Source organism: Pleurodeles waltl, chromosome 1_1 (genome assembly GCF_031143425.1).
Source record: "Pleurodeles waltl isolate 20211129_DDA chromosome 1_1, aPleWal1.hap1.20221129, whole genome shotgun sequence".
In the NCBI taxonomy this organism is placed as follows: Eukaryota; Metazoa; Chordata; class Amphibia; order Caudata; family Salamandridae; genus Pleurodeles; species Pleurodeles waltl.
In genome coordinates, this window is record NC_090436.1 from 1,023,055 (window position 1) to 1,040,487 (window position 17,433).

The window sequence follows — 17,433 nt, forward strand, 5'->3', positions numbered from 1 at the left end:
TACTCCAATTTAGAGAACTCAAAGAAGGTGACTGTAGATGCCAGAAATATATCAGGATGAACATATATACTGTGTGGTGGTGAATAGAAAGAGTATACCCTTTCTATGGGATGATCATTCCGCCACACGAGTGAACTTACAATCCTGCATCCATCTTATGTACGGCTGAGCTAACTTTGCTGCTGTGGTGTTCGGCAAAGGCAGGTATGAGGGATCCTGTTATATGCTGGCCACACAGTTTGCCCCCACGCCTGTATCAGCGGCTTGCCAAACATGGTGGTCAGTTTTGATGATAGTATGTTGTAAAAACACATTTGTTCAACATGAGAGGCATTTATGCCTCTCAGAGTGACATCCTCAACGTCTAGATTGCCTGAAACTAATACATATCTAATATATATCTCCTTTACTTGTCCACCAATGTCGAGGTGGCCGAGAAGGGCACTCCCAGCCAGATCCATATGAGCACCCCTTTGGCAAAGGAGGAGTGTTGGGTTGCATAGAACTGTCCATCCACTTTCTGTGTAACTTAGAGACTTCATCTTGCAGGGCAAAGGAGCATGTCATGCAGTCCCTCATCTCTCAAGACTCTTCTCACCGCTACGAAGGATGTTCCTATTTTCCGAACTGTTAGTGTGTAATCAGAGAATAGTCCCACTTTGTGATTACCAATTGCAAAACTGACGGATAGCCTGGCTATCTGGAGGAGTACATCACAGTACCTGTAGTGTAACAGCTGACCCACCACTGGTCGAGGCGGGCGCCCGGTGGAGGTTTTTTTAGCCAGCACTTGATGCTCCCTGTCAGAGGCAAAAAATCGAGAGAATGCCTGTGGCACCACCTCCTTGCTCATTCCTGGTTCCAAGAACTTGATGATATCTGTGCTTTTCTCTCCTGGTAGGGCAATGATGCGGATATTGTTTGTCCTGTTGCTCCCTTCTGCATCTTCCACTCTGTTTTCCAGTGTGAATTGTGCCCATCAAGACCATAACCTTCTTGTCCAGTGCCTCTACTTTGAGAGGTATTTCGTCCAGATGCCCCTCCATCTTGCTCATTTTATTGGCTAACTTTCTTTGGGTGTCGTGCAGGAGGCTAGCACCACAGTGTGGATTTTCAATTGCAGAGCCTCATGGGAAATCACAATGGCCTCAAGGATTTTGTCCAGGGCAGATTGCTTTGTCAGTGGTGTTGAGTTCTCAGTGCCCTGCTCTGACTCTGCCACATGCTCTCCAGCACAGGAAATATGTTTGTTAGCGCTACCAGCATTGTTCGTGGGACTTTAGCAGATTTATTGCAGCTTCTGGTGCTCATCTAGGCGGTGGTAGGACGAGTCCCTGGGTTATACTACCAGGCCTTCGCAGCAGTGCCTCTGCAAAGTGTCAAGGGTTGAGGCACTTGGTCGCCATGCCGTGTCTCTCCAATGTCTGTTTTAGCACTAAAACCTCTCCCATTTGGGAGCAGCTTCCCCGACCTGGGTACTAGTTTGTGTATCTCTGCAGCTGGCGGTCCAGCTGTGCACCCAGCGTGAAGTGTGCCACCTCAGATAGGCATGACATCCTCGCCCTACAACTGTCCTGACTGGTGCCTGGGACCACAGCGCCTTCGTGGTTGCACAGTGAGGTGGTACGCCATACTGCTCTCCAAATGTCTTTTCATGAATAACTCACTGTTTCAGCCATGCTGGGGTTATGCTGGCTGCCAAGCGCTGCCCCCTCTTCTATTGGCAAACAGCAGGACCGCTCAGTTCAAGTTTCCTCCTGCACGTCACTGCTTACTCCTTGTGTGGCCAAGGCCTCACCTCCAAGTTGGCGAGGGAATGGGGGCCGCATCGCTTGTCGCAGGTGCGGAGTCTGTATCCAGGGCGATGCCTGCTTGGGTCCACGCCGATGTTGCAGACTGATGGCTGGTTGCCGTTCCTCGTTGAGAGGCACCAGAGTTGTGTAGCAATCAGTGCTCCCCGGGCACTCACAAACCCATGAGGCACAATTATGGCTTCTTTTGGGTCCACAGACTGTAATAACTCATACAGCAACCAGCTGACTGGGCAGGAACTCTCTACAGCGCGTCTTACTCCATCTGTGCCGGGCCACACTACCATCTTCTCTATGTTGTTGTTACATTTGTTACCCCAGCCCCATCTGCTGTTAAAAGGTTCTGCCCAATTTTGGTGTTAGCCTTTGAACTGGACACACATAAATTAATATTATTTACTGGTGACCCTCTCGTAACCCTGGGTGATCCCTACCAGCCATGATGTGACAACTTGAACCGTTTCAAAGCCTCTTGCAATACAATATAAACTCATGGAAGTTAGGGATCCTGAATCTTGCACTGTCTTAGGAAAACTGTCCTAGGAAAACTGGAACTGATACTGCCCGTTTAAAGGGCCAGTCTCTGTTACAGTTGGCCTTCTCCTATGTTATGTACATGGCGATCAGTATCACATGGAAAGTGATTGATCTTGCTGTAGCAGTCGTTCCCTCCTAGACGCAATCTGTGTGCAGACAGAGGAAGATGGATTTCCCAATTTTCTTTTGCATGGGCAGGTTGGCCCCTGTAAATATGAATATATTACTGAGAATTTTAGACCTCTTTCAGGCCCCGCTGGTTTGGGTTGATGCTCCGTAGCCTAGATACCTTCCAACAAGCTGTTTAACAATTTACATGGAGAGGCTGTAAGCCAAGAGTCCTGCTGTGGCAACCAACAGGGAAAGCTGCGGGAGGATGGCGTGAATGAACACATGAGTGAACAGCGCCTACTCGGAAGAGTGTCCCAGCACTATGTGAAGTAAGGAGGAAAAGAAATGGAAAGGCTGAAGTGTAAAAAGCCAGGTCTTACTTTACTTTCTGAAGAGCCTCTTGGCTTCAGTTTGTCGCAGTTGTACGGGAAGCCGAGTCCAAGTCCGTGGTCCAAGGGGAGAGAAGAACATGCCACCTGCATTTGTTAGTCAAACCCTAGGAATTATGGCTAAATGACGGCTGGTTGAGCGTAGGGTCTCTCTTGGGAGAGTAGTGACCTATCCTTGATGACTAGATCCTGGATGGCCCGATGTCCACACACATTCCCAGGCGGCACAGCTGAGAGTAGTGATTGAAGAGTCTAAGATAGAAACTGATAAGACATTGCTAAGTATGGAAAGCACACTATTGAGCAGATACCTATAGGATGTTACTCAGGTGAGAAAAGGGTTGAGTCTTCTATACAACTATCGTAGCATAGCCTTGCAGATGATCCATATGATACAAAATGAGGGCTCACACTGCTCTTGTCCCAATATACTCTGATATATTCCAACCCAGATTCTTCTCTGCTTCACAGAGGGCCATGAGAAATGTGGATTATATTTATAATATATAATATTAATTTGTACCATACACTATTTCACACAATGTAAAATAGACTTTGGTTTGAATGAATCATAACTTCTATGCTAGGCTCAGTTGTATCAGTGGGTGATGCGCCTAAGTATAAGACGGAGACCCTTCTCTACTCTTCTGACTTCTAAGGGCATCATATATACAGTCTGTTGGAACCTTCAGGACTGAGTCTCTCTAGTAGGAATCGTATATGGTCAAATAGTAACACAACCTGATCAGAAAATTTACAGATAAGGCATGGGAGACATTATGGAGGTATTTACTTGGGAGCTTTGTATGTGTGAGAATAAGGAACTCAATTATAGATGAACGTATAACTTGTAATGCACCCTGATACACTCCACCATGTGCTTCCACCTGATAGGCCCAGTACCTGTAGAGGTTGTGGCGAGAAAGGAGACTATGACCCACACTGAAATAATATTAATATTGAGGCAAATTAAGCGCTTGTAGATTATTTTTTGCACAAGTCTGGAGTAGTGCTGCTAGGGCAAAGACAACATAGGTACACAGGTATCTCATAATCTGACTGAGGGTTTAGTTATGTCACAATTAGACTGAGGGTTTAGGTATTTCACAATTAGACTGAGGGTTTAGGTATTTCACAATCAGACTGGGGGATTAGGCATTTCACAATCAGACTGGGGGATTAGGTATCACACAATCAGACTGAGGGTTTTGGTATCTCACAATCAGACTGATGGTTTGGGTATCTTACAATCGGACTGGGTGTTTTTTGTATCTCACAATCGGACTGAAGGTTTAGGTGTCTGTGAAGATAACTCATGTGAATAGCATGTTCAATGGTAGAGGTGAATTGCAATGTAGTGAGGTAAACTGTGAGGTCAGTTGGAATGTGGAGAAAGGAGAAAAGAGGAGCTGAAGAACAGGGAAGCTCGGCTGGAGATGTTGCATTGTACACTTATTGGGAAATAAAGAAGTAAAGAAAAAGAGTGAAGGAGTGATCTTTACATTGGGGACCAGAGACTTATCCGTGCAGGGGACAGACTGAAGACATCTTCACCCCTGGAGACTGTGTGTTCATTTTCCTGAACCGTTCTATTCTATAATATGGAAACAAACACTTGAGGCAGGTTGTATAAATCAAACGTCTCTGCTTAATGTGATATTATCAAGCACACGTGTTAAAAGGGAGAAGTGTAAAACAACTCCAAAAGACTTTGTGGAGAAAGCAAAAACGAGAATGGAAGGAGGAGAAAAGCAGAGAAGGTTTGGGTGGAGAGAAATTAAGTGTTATCATTGTGAAGCTCCAGGGCATATTGTGTCTAGTAAAATGTGTGCGGCAAGGAATGCAATTTGCCGAAACTGCGGCAAAACAGGGAATTTTCCAAAAGTATGCAAATTCAAAAGTGAGACCTGAAGTAACAGAAGAATTCAAGTTATTGATCAAGGAATCCAAGATGTTTGTGAGAACATGATCGGGATAATTTTAGCAGTGGCGAGAACTGGAAAATTTGGGGAAGGAAGTCAAGGGCTCAACTAAGGTAAAGATAGGAGAACAAGTGAAAATGGAAAGTACTGATGAGTTGGAGAAGCCGCATGGTCAAATATTTTTGAACAATGTGCCCATTAAAGTTCTAGTAGACTCAGGAAGTTTATTCACCCTCACATTGAAAGAAACATATGAATCTGAGTGGACAGGTATATAGGATGGTCCGCTCATCAAACCAGATGTAAAAGCAGTTGGTTATGCAGGAAAAAGAATAGAAAATATAGGAATGCAATGGATGACAATTACCTTTAAGAGTAGGGCTGCTTATGGAAGAATATATATCTCAGACTATGGATCGAATTTGTTGGGATGGCGTCATCAAAGGGATCTACGCATACTATTAATTCCCAATGTGAAGGAGCCAGTGATGTTAGCAGAGAGAGAAGGAATAGAAGAAATAGATGCTGAGTCTCAACATTATTTAATTGCAAAGTATCCTGAAGTATTTTCAACCAGATTGGGTTTGTTGAAAGGCTTCTCCCATAAAATAATACTAAAGAAAAATGCAAAACCAGTAGATCACAAGGTATGAAATATTCCAAATATGATGATCCTTGAAACAGGAGTTGGACAAGTTACTACAAGAAGACATCATCAAACCTATTGAGTTTTCCGAGTGGTTTGCCCCAATTGTGGTGGCGCTACAGGAAGGAGGGGAAATCCGATTGTGCATAGATGTCAAAGACCTAAGTAGGAACATATGGGTTGATAGACAACCACTGCCCAATATTTCTGAAATGCTAACAATGGATGGGAAGGGGGTTATAGTCAGTGTTCTTGATATGTCATCTGTGTATCAGGTAAATTTGCATGAACAATCTAGGCATCTCACATCTTTTGTAATGCCACTAGGAGCTTTCCGTTACAAAAGAATGCCTTTTGGGCTTGCTTCAGCCTCTGCTGTGTTCCAGAGGATAATGAAAAATATCTTTGGGGATATGATTCGGGTGTTGTGGTTTCAGGATAACATATTTACTGTAGGAAAAAGTGAGAGTGAGCATGATCTTTTGTTCGAAGAAGTAATGGGTAGGTTGGGAAAGCATGGTCAAACTATTAAGAAAAAAATGTCAGATCAAGAAGCAGTAACTTGGGACATGTAGTAAATAGCAAGGGGATCAGGCCAAAAGAAATATAGTAATGGGAATAGACAATGCTCCTGAACCTTGTAATAAGGATGAATTAAGATTGTTCCTCAGTCTTGCAGAATATTGGTTGAGCCTTTAAGAAAATTAATGAAAAAAAGAATGGAATTTGAGTGTAATGAGGATTGTAAGCATGCTTTTGAAGAAATAAAAAGGTGTATAACACAAGCACCCACATTGGGACACTTTGATGTAACTGCAAAGCCTATGTTACTACTGATGCTAGTAGTGTAGGCATTGGTGCGATTTGATAATGAGGAGTATGTGGTTGGATTTGCATCAAGGAGATTACAGGGTGCGGAGACATCGTATTCTGTAATAGAGAGGGAAGCTTTAGCATGTTAATGGGGAATTAATAATTTCAGATTCTACGTGTGGGATATACCATTCAAGTTGAGGACGGACCATAAACCATTGACGTATATCTTTAAAGGTGGAAGAGGGTTGGAAGGAAATGTTACACCACGTATCTCTAGGTGGTTGTTAACTGTGATGGATTACAATTTTGAGAGAGGATTTGTGAGAGGCAGGAGGAACGTGGTAGCAGATTATTTGTCAAGAATGTCAATCGAAGTAGAGGAAGGTGAGAATGGAACTGTAGGAGTAGGAGAGATTGTACCGGGGATGTAGCATTAAGTATGAAAGAGTGGGTGTAGGAAAGTACCATCTTGCCTGGCATGTTACCCCCATATTTCACTGTATATATGTTGTTTTAGTCTATGTGTCACTGGGACCCTGCCAGGCAGGACCCCAGTGCTCATAAGTATGTGTCCTATATGTGTTCCCTGTGTGATACCTAACTGTCTCACTGAGGCTCTGCTAACCAGAACCTCAGTGGTTATGCTCTCTCTGCTTTCACAATTTGTCACTAACAGGCTAGTGATTAAATTTACCAATTCACATTGGCATACTGGTACACCCATATAATTCCCTAGTATATGGTACTGAGGTACGCAGGGTATTGGGGGTTCCAGGAAATCCCTATGGGCTGCAGCATTTCTTTTGCCACCCATAAGGGGGCTCTGACAATTCTTACACAGGCCTGCCAGTGCAGCCTGAGTGAAATAACGTCCATGTTATTTCACAACCATTTACCACTGCACATAAGTAACTTATAAGTCACCTATATGTCTAACCTTCACCTGGTGAAGGTTGAGTGCAAAGTTACTTAGTGTGTGGGCACCCTGGCACTAGCCAAGGTGCCCCCAAATCGTTCAGGGCAAATTGCCTGGACTTTGAGTGTGGGGACACCATTACACGCGTGAACTGTACATAGGTCACTACCTATGTACAGCGTCACAATGCTAACTCCGAATATGGCCATGTAACATGTCTAAGATCTGGCATTGGGGGGACAATTCCATGATTCCCCGGGTCTCTAGCACAGAACCCGGGTACTGCCAAACTGCCTTTCCGGGGTCTCCACTGCAGCTGCTGCTGCTGCCAACCCCTCAGACAGGTGTCTGCCCTCCTGGGGTCCAGGCAGCCCTGGCCCAGGAAGGCAGAACAAAGGACTTCCTCTGAGAGAGGGTGTAACACCCTCTCCCTTTGGAAATAGGTGTGAAGGCTGGGGAGGAGTAGCCTCCCCCAGCCTCTGGAAATGCTTTGATGGGCACAGATGGTGCCCATCTCTGCATAAGCCAGTCTACACTGGTTCAGGGATCCCCCAGCCGTGCTCTGGCGCGCAACTGGACAAAGGAAAGGGGAGTGACCACTCCCCTGACCTGCACCTCCCATGGGAGGTGCCCAGAGCTCCTCCAGTGTGTCCCAGACCTCTGCCATCTTGGGAACAGAGGTGTTTGTGGCACACTGGACTGCTCTGAGTGGCCAGTGCCAGCAGGTGACGTCAGAGGGTCCTTCTGATAGGCTCTTACCTCTCTTGGTAGCCAATCCTCCTTCCTTGGTAGCCAAACCTCCTTTTTTGGCTATTTAGGGTCTCTGCTTTGGGGAATTCTTCAGATAACGAATGCAAGAGCTCACCAGAGTTCCTCTGCATCTCCCTCTTCACCTTCTACCAAAGGATCGACCGCTGACTGCTCAGGACGCCTGCAAAACCGCAACAAAGTAGCAAGATGACTACTAGCAACCTTGTATCGCTTCATCCTGCCGGCTTTCACGACTGTTTCCAGGTGGTGCATGCTCTGGGGGTAGCCTGCCTCCTCTCTGCACCAGGAGCTCTGAAGAAATCTCCAGTGGGTCGACTGAATCTTCCCGCTGCAACCGCAGGCGACAAAAGACTGCATCACCGGTCCTCTGGGTCCCCTCTCAGCACGACGAGCGTGGTCCCTGGAACTCAGCAACTCTGTCCAAGTGACTCCCACAGTCCAATGACTCTTCAGTCCAAGTTTGGTGGAGGTAAGTCTTTGCCTCCCCACGCTAGACTGCATTGTTGGGTACCGCGTGATTTGCAGCTGCTCCGGCTCCTGTGCACGCTTCCAGGATTTCCTTCGTGCACAGCCAAGCCTGGGTCCCCGACACTCTAACCTGCAGTGCACAACCTTCTGAGTTGTCCTCCGGCGTCGTGGGACTCCCTTTTGTGTCTTCGGGTGGACTCTGGTTCACTTTTCTTCTAAGTGCCTGTTCAGGTACTTCTGCGGGTGCTGCCTGCTTCTGTGAGGGCTCCCTGACTTGTTGGGCGCCCCCTCTGTCTCCTCAGCCAAGTGGCGACATCCTGGTCATCCTGGGCCACAGCAGCATCCAAAAACCCTAACCGCGACCCTTGCAGCTAGCAAGGCTTTCTAGTCCTCTTCGTTCTTGCAGAACACCAAGCTTCTTCCAAAAGGTGGCAGCTTCCTTGCACCCTCAGCTGGCATTTCTTGGGCTCCTGCCCACTCTCGACACTGTCGCGACTCTTGGACTTGGTCCCCTTGTCTTACAGGTACTCAGGTCCGGAAATCCACTGTTGTTGCATTGCTGGTGTGTGTTCTTGCTGCAGAATCCCCCTATCACGACTTCTGTGGTCTCTGGGGGTAGTATGAGCACTTTACACCTACCTTTCAGGGTCTTGGGGTGGGCTATTTTTCTAACCCTCACTGTTTTCTTACAGTCCCAGCGACCCTCTACAAGCTCACATAGGTTTGGGGTCCATTCGTGGTTCGCATTCCACTTTTGGAGTATATGGTTTGTGTTGCCCCTATACCTATGTGTTCCTATTGCAATCTACTGTAACTTTACATTGCTTGCATTACTTCTTTTTGCTAATACCTGCATAATTTTGGTTTATGTACGTATATCTTGTGTATATAACTTATCCTCATACTGAGGGTACTCACTGAGATACTTTTGGCATATTGTCATAAAAATAAAGTACCTTTATTTTTAGTACTTCTGTGTATTGCGTTTTCTTATGATATTGTGCATATGATACCAGTGGTATAGTAGGAGCTTTACATATCTCCTACTTCAGCCTAAGCTGTTTTGCCATAGCTACCTTCTATCAGCCTAAGCTGCTAGAAACACCTCTTCTACACTAATAAGGGATAACTGGACCTGGCACAAGGTGTAAGTACCTCTGGTACCCACTACAATCCAGGCCAGCCTCCTACAGTGGGAGACTGCGAGAGGAAGTGATATGGTTATGTAGAAAGTTGAAGAAAGGATTGTGTGTGGATGGAAAGATGAAGATAGAGTGATGATGTATCTGATAACTCTAAGATTAGAGATCAATTGAGTATACAAGAGGGAAGATTAATTAGGAGAAGTCAACTAATTACTCCGGAAGGAGTTCGTAAGCACATAATTAATATCACACAGGTCGGACATAGGACATAGGTCGGGGAATGATGAAGAGAAAAGTGAGGGAAATAGTGATAAAAGCAAAGTGGTAAGAAAACTTCAGTTGGTGCTGATAGGGTTTCCTGGTAAACCTTGGGAAAAATTAGCTATTGATTTCATTGGCCCTGTTTCAAGATTGGGTTTGACGAGTAGATACATAATGGTGTTGGTAGAAAATTATGCTAAGTGGTTTATGGTTAAAGCAGTGGAACAAGTAAACACATCAAAAGTGATTGTTTTTTGAAGAAGCCTTCAAGGAGGAAGGAATACCCAAAACAATTGTGTCAGACAATGGGGTACAATTTGTATCAAGAGAAATGACTAGTTATCTACTTAGGATGGGTATTGGTCATGAAAGGGTTGCTTTATTTTGACCACAAGCTAATGGTCTTGTTGAAAGAATAAACCGGGTAGTGATGGAAAACATTCAGTTATCATTGGCCAATCATCTTCCATGGATGCTAGAGCTGAAAAGAATGATGTGGGTATACAGGACAACTCCTCATTCTGTAACAGGAGTATCACCATTTGTGTCTCTGAAGGGAAGAGAACCGGGAGTGAAGGAGTGTCCCATGTGCTTGACAGCAAAGGAAAAAGTAGTAGTGAATAGAAAACTGCTAAAGGAAAAAGTTGAAGTGATGCAGAAGAAGAATATTCAACATTATAACAAAAGAATAGTTGTGAAGCAATGTCACATACGAAGGGGTGATTGGGTTGTTATAAAGAAAGGAGGTATTGTTCAGAAGGGGGACAGTAATTACTCTACTCCACATAAATTAAAAGAAGTTGGACGTAATGTGGTAGTTTTGGAAAATGGAACAAAGTGGAGTATGGGAAATACATGTAAGGTTAATCGATAATAAACTTTGACCACTCTGTGGTAGCACCAATGTATTATATGAAATGCTATGAAGACTTGGTAAGAACTTGAAAGGTACTTAACATGGAGATTGCATCTAAAGTGAAAAATTTAAAAATTCAATTAGCATTTTTTTTATCTTCTTAGGTTGATTTAGACATTGTTGAAAGGTATTGTTTTTGTTTTCTTTTCATTATTTGAATAATATAAGGGGGAAGATGTGTGAAGATAACTCACGTGAATAGCATGTTCAATGGAAGAGGTGAATTGGAATGTAGTGAGGTAAGCTGTGAGGTCAGATGGAATGTGAAGAAAGGAAAAAAGAGGAGCTGAAGAGCAGGGAAGCTCTGCTGGAAATGTCGCATTGTAAACTTATTGGAAAATTAAGAAGTAAAGGAAAAGAGTGAAGGAGTGATCTTTACAGTATCTCAAGATCAGACTGAGGGTTTAGGTATCTCAAGATCAGACTGAGGGTTTAGGTATCTCAAGATCAGACTAGGGGCTTAGGTGTCTCAAGATCAGACTGAGGGTTTAGGTATCTCAAGATCAGACTGAGGGTTTAGGTATCTCAAGATCAGACTGAGGGTTTAGGTATCTCAAGATCAGACTGAGGGTTTAGGTATCTCAAGATCAGACTGAGGGTTTAGGTATCTCAAGATCAGACTGAGGGTTTAGGTATCTCAAGATCAGACTGAGGGTTTAGGTATCTCAAGATCAGACTAGGGGCTTAGGTATCTCACAAGCAGACTGAGGGTTTAGGGATCTGTCCTGCCATTTGATAAAGTTTTGTTTTGACCAATGACTTTGTGTTTCACCACTGCGCATATTAGTTGCTCAATGTTCACCAGTAGCACATGGTATGTTTTGTTCAGTTGAGCCGCCTATGGGCTTTGACATTGCATTAGTCATTACATTCTGTATTCTGCCTATTGGCTTTGACATGGCATTAGCCATTACTTTCTGTATTCAGTTGAGCCGCCTATGGGCTTTGACATTGCATTAGCCATTACATTCTGTATTCTGCCTATTGGCTTTGACATGCTGTATCCAGTCTAGCCGCCTATTGGCTTTGACATTGCATGCCTATTGACTTTGACATGATGTATTCAATTTAGCTGCCTATTGACTTTGACATGCTATTAGATATTCTGCCTATTGGCTTTGACATGATATCATATATTACATTTTGTATTCAGCTTAACTGCCTATTGGCTTTGACATGATATTATACATTACACTTTGTATTCAGCTCCGCTGCCTTTTGGCTTTGACATGATATTATACATTGCATTTTGTATTCAGCTCAGCTGCCTATGGGCTTTGACATGATATAAGACATTGTATTTTGTATTCAGCTTAGATGCCTATTGGCTTTGACATGACACTAGACATTGCATTTGATATTTAGGTTAGCTGCCTATTGCCTTTAACATGACATTGCATTTGATATTTAGGTTAGCTGCCCATTGCCTTTAACGTGGAGTTCTGTATTTTTCCAAGCTGTGTTTTTGCACCAGAGAACCAAGATGTTTTGCTCTCACAGTAGACTAGACCTGATAAGAGAGAGTACATGGGCGTCGTTTCTCTTCCCTTGAGCTTGGGAACAGGAGTAGTCTTGGAGACCTGGCCAGTCTCCAAAAGGCTTGCTCAGTTTCCCAGGTCTGAGGGGAGGGGGCACACCTTTGTAACGAATGTAACAGGCTGCAGAGAGTCAGATTCGAATCTGCCGGACCTCGTGCTGGAGCTTGGCGCCAGCTGCCAGCATCCCGTGTGGGTAGATGACACTCTTTCTCGCGGCTGACAGGGGTCCTCAGCTTGCAGACCTTAGAAAGATGTAGCTGTAAATAGTTCCTACACGGTGAAGTATTTGTTTTGCTTTGCATTCAATATCTTATAAATATAACCTGCTGTGTATATTGCAAACTGATATATTTTGTTTGATTAACGCGGACTTGAAAGCTACTAATTCGTCATTCATTCATAAACATTGTGGTTGGGGAAGAATAAAATAACAATAAAAGTCTTCTTTGACCTCAGAAGTGCATTTCTGTTGTGTTATGTTAGTGCTTAGAAACGAAATAAGAGGAAAGCACTACAATTGGTACCTGGAGTCGTGGGGTCGGTCATTAAGAGGTGATTAAAAGGGGTTTGACGAGTTAGTAGATTTCTAAGTGCACACTTTAAAAGTGTAATTGTTTTTTTGTTGTTTGGAGAATTACAGAAATTGTTCTGTTTGGGGAATCACAGTAGCAGGGCAGACCATGTCTGAGAATACATGTGTTGATGAACTGCCTGATGGTGCTAAGAAAAACTGTGAATTGTTTTCTGTTTGGGGAATTACAGAAGAAAATGCATGTGTAGCTAAAAGGCCTGATAATGTTTTGAGAAATAATTCCTGTTGTATATATGTAGAAAACGTGTCTTTTGGAAGTAATGATGACAGAAAGGTCTGGATACCTTTATCTGCTTACAGAGAAATGCAGGAGAAATGTAGGAAGTTGGAACATGAAAATAGGAATTTACGTGAGCAAATTAGCCCGACTGAAAGTTATAAAAAGGCTGTTTTTGAAGAATCTTTCTTGTCCCATTCCAGTAATGAGGGGGTTAAGACAGCTCCGAGCTGCACTGAGTTTCCGTGTGAGCCAGGGTTTTTGGCAGCCAAAATGCATTCCTTAACTGATAACATGGAGGAGAGAGACCAGAATGTGATTTACGAGTTACCGTTGCAAAATGCACAAGTAAAACTAGAGCAAGACACCCCGAGTTTCATTAGCTTGTTTGATTTTTGGAAAAAGAATAGCCCTCATTTGAGAGAAATCCTAACACTTTTGTACATGGTCACTGTGAAAAATTATATGCAGTTGCGCGCTTGTGATTTGGCAAATGAAATAATGCAGACTTTAGGTTTCTGCGCAGTGCAAGAAGGAAATACTTATGTATATTTAAATCATGAACAAGGAAAGAAAATAGTGCCCCTAGCTAGAATCATACAATGGATCTGGTACTTGCAAGACAGGGCTAGAGTACCACAGATAAAAGAATTACCAATGAAGTTGTGTGCACCATTTGAATTCGTGTCCACTGAAGATAAAAAGCATGTTTGTTTTACTAATGATTCATTGACTGAAATGTTGCTTTCTGGCACAGTAGAAGGAACAGCGTTGTATAATGTGTGTCAGATTTTAAAGCAAGAGCTACATGAGATGTGTCATTTTTATGCTGATTTTTGGTTCTTTGATAATGTTTTAGCACCTAACTGGTTCAATTACCTTGCAGATGTTAATGAGAAAAATGCAGAGAGAGAAGTGTTCACCCAGAATTCTGCCTTAGTGGGGATAGCTATGTGGGTGCCCCAGAAATGTGAAAAGGCCACTTACAGGTGGGCAGAGATGAGAGAGATGCACATTCCCCTAGATTTGATAAAAACTGTGCAGCACGCACAAAAGCAATCTGTCATGCAAGCAGTCACAGAGCAGTTGGGGAGAGGAAAGTTACCAGGACAGAAATGGCAAAGTGATCAGGTTTTAGGGAGAGTGATTGCTGCAAATTACCAAGGAAAAATCGAAATTATGCTGATACCTAGAAAAGAATCTGATTTATTCATACAAATTGGAGACAGAATGGCCCAAATTGGCAAAAGTGCAGTGAATGGAGGTTTGGTAAAGAATGAGTCTGCCCCAGCCCTTCTGACAGTGCAAGAAAAGGGAAGCTGTGGCGCAGCAGATAAAAACCTCAGTGCTGATGTGTGGGCTGAAGCCCCAAGTGATCCTCCAGAACCTGCAGAAAATATAACAAAGGGCCTCAAAAACGTCCTGCTGATTATAAAACAGGGAAAGAAAGAGGAAGGGTGCAGTTTAAATGAAAAATGTTATTTGCAAGAAAAGTCATACTTGTTTCTTTTGCAGATCCGACCACGTTTCGCCACTGTCCCTGAGTGCGCTGTGTGGTCCCCCTTCCGGTGTGTGCGTGTGGGGTCGGGGAAGGGACCGAATCCCCAACCTGAACCTGGCTGAGTAAAGTGCCAGCACCATGGATCCATTTTGCGCAAACTGCGCCTTCAGTTCAAGTTCAACTTGTTTGCTGTGTTTTTTTTTTTTTCCCCTCTCGTATGGAACTCTGACTTTTGCTTACCTTCCAGAAAACCTTTCAGGTGGACCGTGCACCTTTACATGAGCAGAACTCATGCCACATCAAATTGCTAACACTGTTGAATTAGAGACTCATTCAGAAAAAAAAAAAAAAAAAAATTGCCCAGTCTTTTCTATGTAGATGTATCTGATGTGAAAGGTTATGAGATCAATGTGTTAATTCACTTCTATTGCTTTACAGGGATTGCTTTGATCATAATGTTTTTTTTGTGCTGATGTTTTTTTTTTTTTTTTTTTTTTGAAATATGAGATATGTGAAACAAGAATTCATTGGTCAAAGGGCGGAATGTCCTGCCATTTGATAAAGTTTTGTTTTGACCAATGACTTTGTGTTTCACCACTGCGCATATTAGTTGCTCAATGTTCACCAGTAGCACATGGTATGTTTTGTTCAGTTGAGCCGCCTATGGGCTTTGACATTGCATTAGTCATTACATTCTGTATTCTGCCTATTGGCTTTGACATGGCATTAGCCATTACTTTCTGTATTCAGTTGAGCCGCCTATGGGCTTTGACATTGCATTAGCCATTACATTCTGTATTCTGCCTATTGGCTTTGACATGCTGTATCCAGTCTAGCCGCCTATTGGCTTTGACATTGCATGCCTATTGACTTTGACATGATGTATTCAATTTAGCTGCCTATTGACTTTGACATGCTATTAGATATTCTGCCTATTGGCTTTGACATGATATCATATATTACATTTTGTATTCAGCTTAACTGCCTATTGGCTTTGACATGATATTATACATTACACTTTGTATTCAGCTCCGCTGCCTTTTGGCTTTGACATGATATTATACATTGCATTTTGTATTCAGCTCAGCTGCCTATGGGCTTTGACATGATATAAGACATTGTATTTTGTATTCAGCTTAGATGCCTATTGGCTTTGACATGACACTAGACATTGCATTTGATATTTAGGTTAGCTGCCTATTGCCTTTAACATGACATTGCATTTGATATTTAGGTTAGCTGCCCATTGCCTTTAACGTGGAGTTCTGTATTTTTCCAAGCTGTGTTTTTGCACCAGAGAACCAAGATGTTTTGCTCTCACAGTAGACTAGACCTGATAAGAGAGAGTACATGGGCGTCGTTTCTCTTCCCTTGAGCTTGGGAACAGGAGTAGTCTTGGAGACCTGGCCAGTCTCCAAAAGGCTTGCTCAGTTTCCCAGGTCTGAGGGGAGGGGGCACACCTTTGTAACGAATGTAACAGGCTGCAGAGAGTCAGATTCGAATCTGCCGGACCTCGTGCTGGAGCTTGGCGCCAGCTGCCAGCATCCCGTGTGGGTAGATGACACTCTTTCTCGCGGCTGACAGGGGTCCTCAGCTTGCAGACCTTAGAAAGATGTAGCTGTAAATACTTCCTACACGGTGAAGTATTTGTTTTGCTTTGCATTCAATATCTTATAAATATAACCTGCTGTGTATATTGCAAACTGATATATTTTGTTTGATTAACGCGGACTTGAAAGCTACTAATTCGTCATTCATTCATAAACATTGTGGTTGGGGAAGAATAAAATAACAATAAAAGTCTTCTTTGACCTCAGAAGTGCATTTCTGTTGTGTTATGTTAGTGCTTAGAAACGAAATAAGAGGAAAGCACTACAGGATCTCACAAGCAGACTGAGGATTTATTAGACGAGAAGTGACTCAGCAGCACTCACACAGTGGCTCGATAGATGGTGGACCATATCGGGGATGGAATGCTTTGTTGATCATCTACTCTTAGAGTTCATGTCAGTGGGTATTGCTTTTGTAGTTTCAATACCTTGCCCACTGGCATTAAAACTAGTCTCTCGAGGCCTCCACAGATTTTCCTGTAGCTCCGGGGAGCACCAAGAAACCATTGTCAACATTGATAAGCTTCTGAGCACTGTGAACGGAAAGCATTGTGTCCTCTTCGTCAGGGATTATTCTTTTGACAATCTGTATCAGCATATGAGAACATTATTATGAAGGGAATCACTTCTGTATATTCCGAGCTTTAAAACCAAGAAAAACATACTTAAATAAAGTAATAAGCTGTTTATTCATGAGTCTTTCCCAACTGTTCAGTCCATGCTGGTAAACCTTCATTTTAAATTTAAAGCACCGCCTTAGACTGATGATATTAGTCCCAGGATTGTAATGTAAAGTAGGTGGATTTGTAGAGCGATGCTTCTCACCTGTGACGGTATCCAGGCGATGAGGGTTATTGCTATGTACTTAGCTTCTACATCTGCTCTCCCTATTTACAAGCCATCCATCAAATCTGTCCAAGTTAAGGAAAAGTCTAAAATCTGTGAGCATTTGATCTTTGAAATTTGAATATTTTATTAATGGGACTTTACATTTTTACTTCTCTACAGACAGCCTCTACTGATGGTAATTTCAGAAGTCTTCACATCCAACAGAGGAGAGCGGATCCATGAACTAATAGTATGAAGCTGACCAATTGAAAAAAATCTGAAATACTGGAATCCTCCACTATTGATAAAGAAATGTAGTATTCAGAAGCAGCAAAGTCTGGTAAACGAAAGATGAACTTGCTCCTGTATACAGGTTCACCAACAAGAAGCTGACAAAAGGTATGCACTGGATGTGAGGGTCTGAGGGCAGTCTAAATT

General features: G+C 43.2%; 1 protein-coding gene and 1 long non-coding RNA gene across 2 annotated transcripts in view; both read left to right on the forward strand.

Annotated features, from left to right (window-relative positions):
* Window positions 1–14,921, forward strand: part of LOC138248482 (uncharacterized) — a 41,854-nt gene extending 26,933 nt beyond the window's left edge. The window contains exon 2 of the long non-coding RNA XR_011194597.1: window positions 14,572–14,921. This is a non-coding gene — a long non-coding RNA (uncharacterized lncRNA). The remainder of the gene's footprint in view (window positions 1–14,571) is intronic.
* Window positions 1–17,433, forward strand: part of LOC138291575 (uncharacterized) — a 649,831-nt gene that overhangs the window by 625,875 nt on the left and 6,523 nt on the right. The window contains exon 20 of the mRNA XM_069230320.1: window positions 17,369–17,394. Coding sequence (XP_069086421.1) covers window positions 17,369–17,394 — 26 coding nt within the window. The remainder of the gene's footprint in view (window positions 1–17,368; window positions 17,395–17,433) is intronic.